Raw genomic sequence first — 2056 nt, 5'->3', positions numbered from 1 at the left:
CTTCATTTTTACGTCTGATTTTTTTGTCAAATAATTTCATTTCTTTAAAAAAAAACTTTTTTTTTTCAGACTGGGTTTTTTTACGAATTGAATTTTTCTCAAATTGTGTTTTTCAAGAGTGAGCATTTTGTAATTAGGCTTTAAATCTGAGTTCTTCAACAGGGGGTCCGCGACCCCTAGGGGGTCCTCGGAGTTACTGCATAGGGGTCACGAAAGTTTAGGTTGATTAGATTTTTTTTATATTCCCAGCTGCAATTTTTTCCACTAATTGAAATGTCTTTAAATCCACATTAACATGAACTCCACACACTGTAGTAAACAGATAAATGGAGGCAGAAGATGTCTTTCAGTCATCAATGCACACATTCAGCGTCACACAGGAGCTCTTTCAAGCTGGGCACCGTTTCCTTCACAACACTGTCCCATCAACCAGGAATCAGAATCAGAAATACTTTAATAATCCCAGGGAGATATAACTTTGGTTTCATTACTCCATCTGTAATAGAGTGACTAAGGGATCAGTTTGATATAACACAATTTCATGCAATATCTATAATTAGGGGGTCCCCGCTCCATCTTACATCAATTTGGGGGTCGTTGGCCTGGAAAATGTTGAAGATCCCTGCTTTAAATGAAGAAAATTTTATCTGAGCAATGCAGTTTGAAAATAACAACATTCATAAAAGTACATCTGAATAAAAGACATTTGAAATAAGAAAATTAAAAAATTAAAAACCTGTAAAAAAAAAAACCCAGGAAAACAGCAAAGGAAACGATCACATTTTAATTATGAACTTTTACAAAGTTTTATTTCAGATTTTTTTTTTCAATTTCCATTAACAAAACGTGTTATTTTCTTGCACCAATAATGGAGTTAAAATAACTCCATACTCAGCTTTCAAAGTATTGGTTTACAGTACAAATTGATGCATGAACAGTTCCATATATTCTTAGCTCTTCCAGAACTGCAAATCGTTAATTAGATTCTTTATTTTTGTTGTTATCAAATAATGAAACTCCACCTGAATGAGATTTAAAGATCTATTTAGGACCGTTTCTATAATGGTTTGTATTAACAACACCCACCACTGCTGATGGTGCTTGCTGTATTTGGGACCTTGGTTAAACTTGCTCAGCAGGCATAAAGCTGCAGGAAGGAAACTGCGGGGAGCGGAGGAAGCAAAGGCTAAATCTGTGACCCTGACATCCCGAAGAAAAAGGGGGAGATCTGCCTTCTCCGTATTTAAAGCAAGTCTATGTAAACACCGTTTCTTTCTCTTATGTTTACATTATCTCTAATTATGAGAATCATGACCCGTTAGGATTTAATAACATGAATTATCTGAAGAATACTGACAGAAAAGAATGGAGAGCATATATGACAGAGCAGAAACGTCCTGGATCAACTCAACAGCTGCTCAGGAAGAGCTTTTATTCGCAAGCTCCTGGGACAAACTATTTGCAAAAGTGCTGAAACTTTTACCTGTTCCTCTGAATCAACTAAAAATAACTCCAGATGTTACATAACACGTTATGGGGTGAAGAACACCTGGATTTCATTTTAGGTATTTGTTTTATGATTAATATCTTTTTTTGTTTTGTTTCCCCAGAAAAGAGGAAGAGGATGGATCTGGGCGGCATCGTGTCTCTGCTGGCACTCCTCTCCCTGAATAAGGTGATCAAGCTTTATTGTTTCCACCCCTGTTTCAAGTCAGTTTCAACTCATGCTAATCTTGCATCATAGGGTTATCTGCTGTCAAAATGAAATTAGTATAGCAAGTGAATTTAGCACTTTTTCAGGAATATTGCATAACAAACATAGACTAAGCTGCAGGGATTTGCTTTATTAGCTTGACATCAGGGCCTGGGGCTGTCTTGTGCATGTCTTAGTGCTCATCCTTGTCGGTATGGGGGTGGTGATGTTTACTGGGCCAGTAATTTAGCTGGTACATTTTTATAGGGGTGCCCAGGCAGGGACCCACATGCACTTAAAGGAATAGTACACCCAAAACATGATTAGCCTTCATTTTCTACTCACCCCCATGCTGAACAACAC

At 37.3% G+C, this 2056-nt stretch overlaps 1 protein-coding gene across 1 annotated transcript in view; it reads left to right on the top strand.

Moving 5' to 3' along the window:
* LOC107086452 (calcitonin gene-related peptide type 1 receptor-like) overlaps positions 1–2056 on the top strand; it is a 24700-nt gene that overhangs the window by 5675 nt on the left and 16969 nt on the right. Inside the window, exon 2 of the mRNA XM_015377396.1 lies at positions 1611–1710. Coding sequence (XP_015232882.1) covers positions 1625–1710 — 86 coding nt within the window. The 5' untranslated portion in view covers positions 1611–1624. The remainder of the gene's footprint in view (positions 1–1610; positions 1711–2056) is intronic.

Source organism: Cyprinodon variegatus, unplaced genomic scaffold (assembly GCF_000732505.1).
Source record: "Cyprinodon variegatus isolate N-32 unplaced genomic scaffold, C_variegatus-1.0 Scaffold153, whole genome shotgun sequence".
NCBI lineage: Eukaryota > Metazoa > Chordata > Actinopteri > Cyprinodontiformes > Cyprinodontidae > Cyprinodon > Cyprinodon variegatus.
Note: the sequence above shows the minus strand (reverse complement) of the source record. Positions and strands in the feature narration are given on the sequence as shown.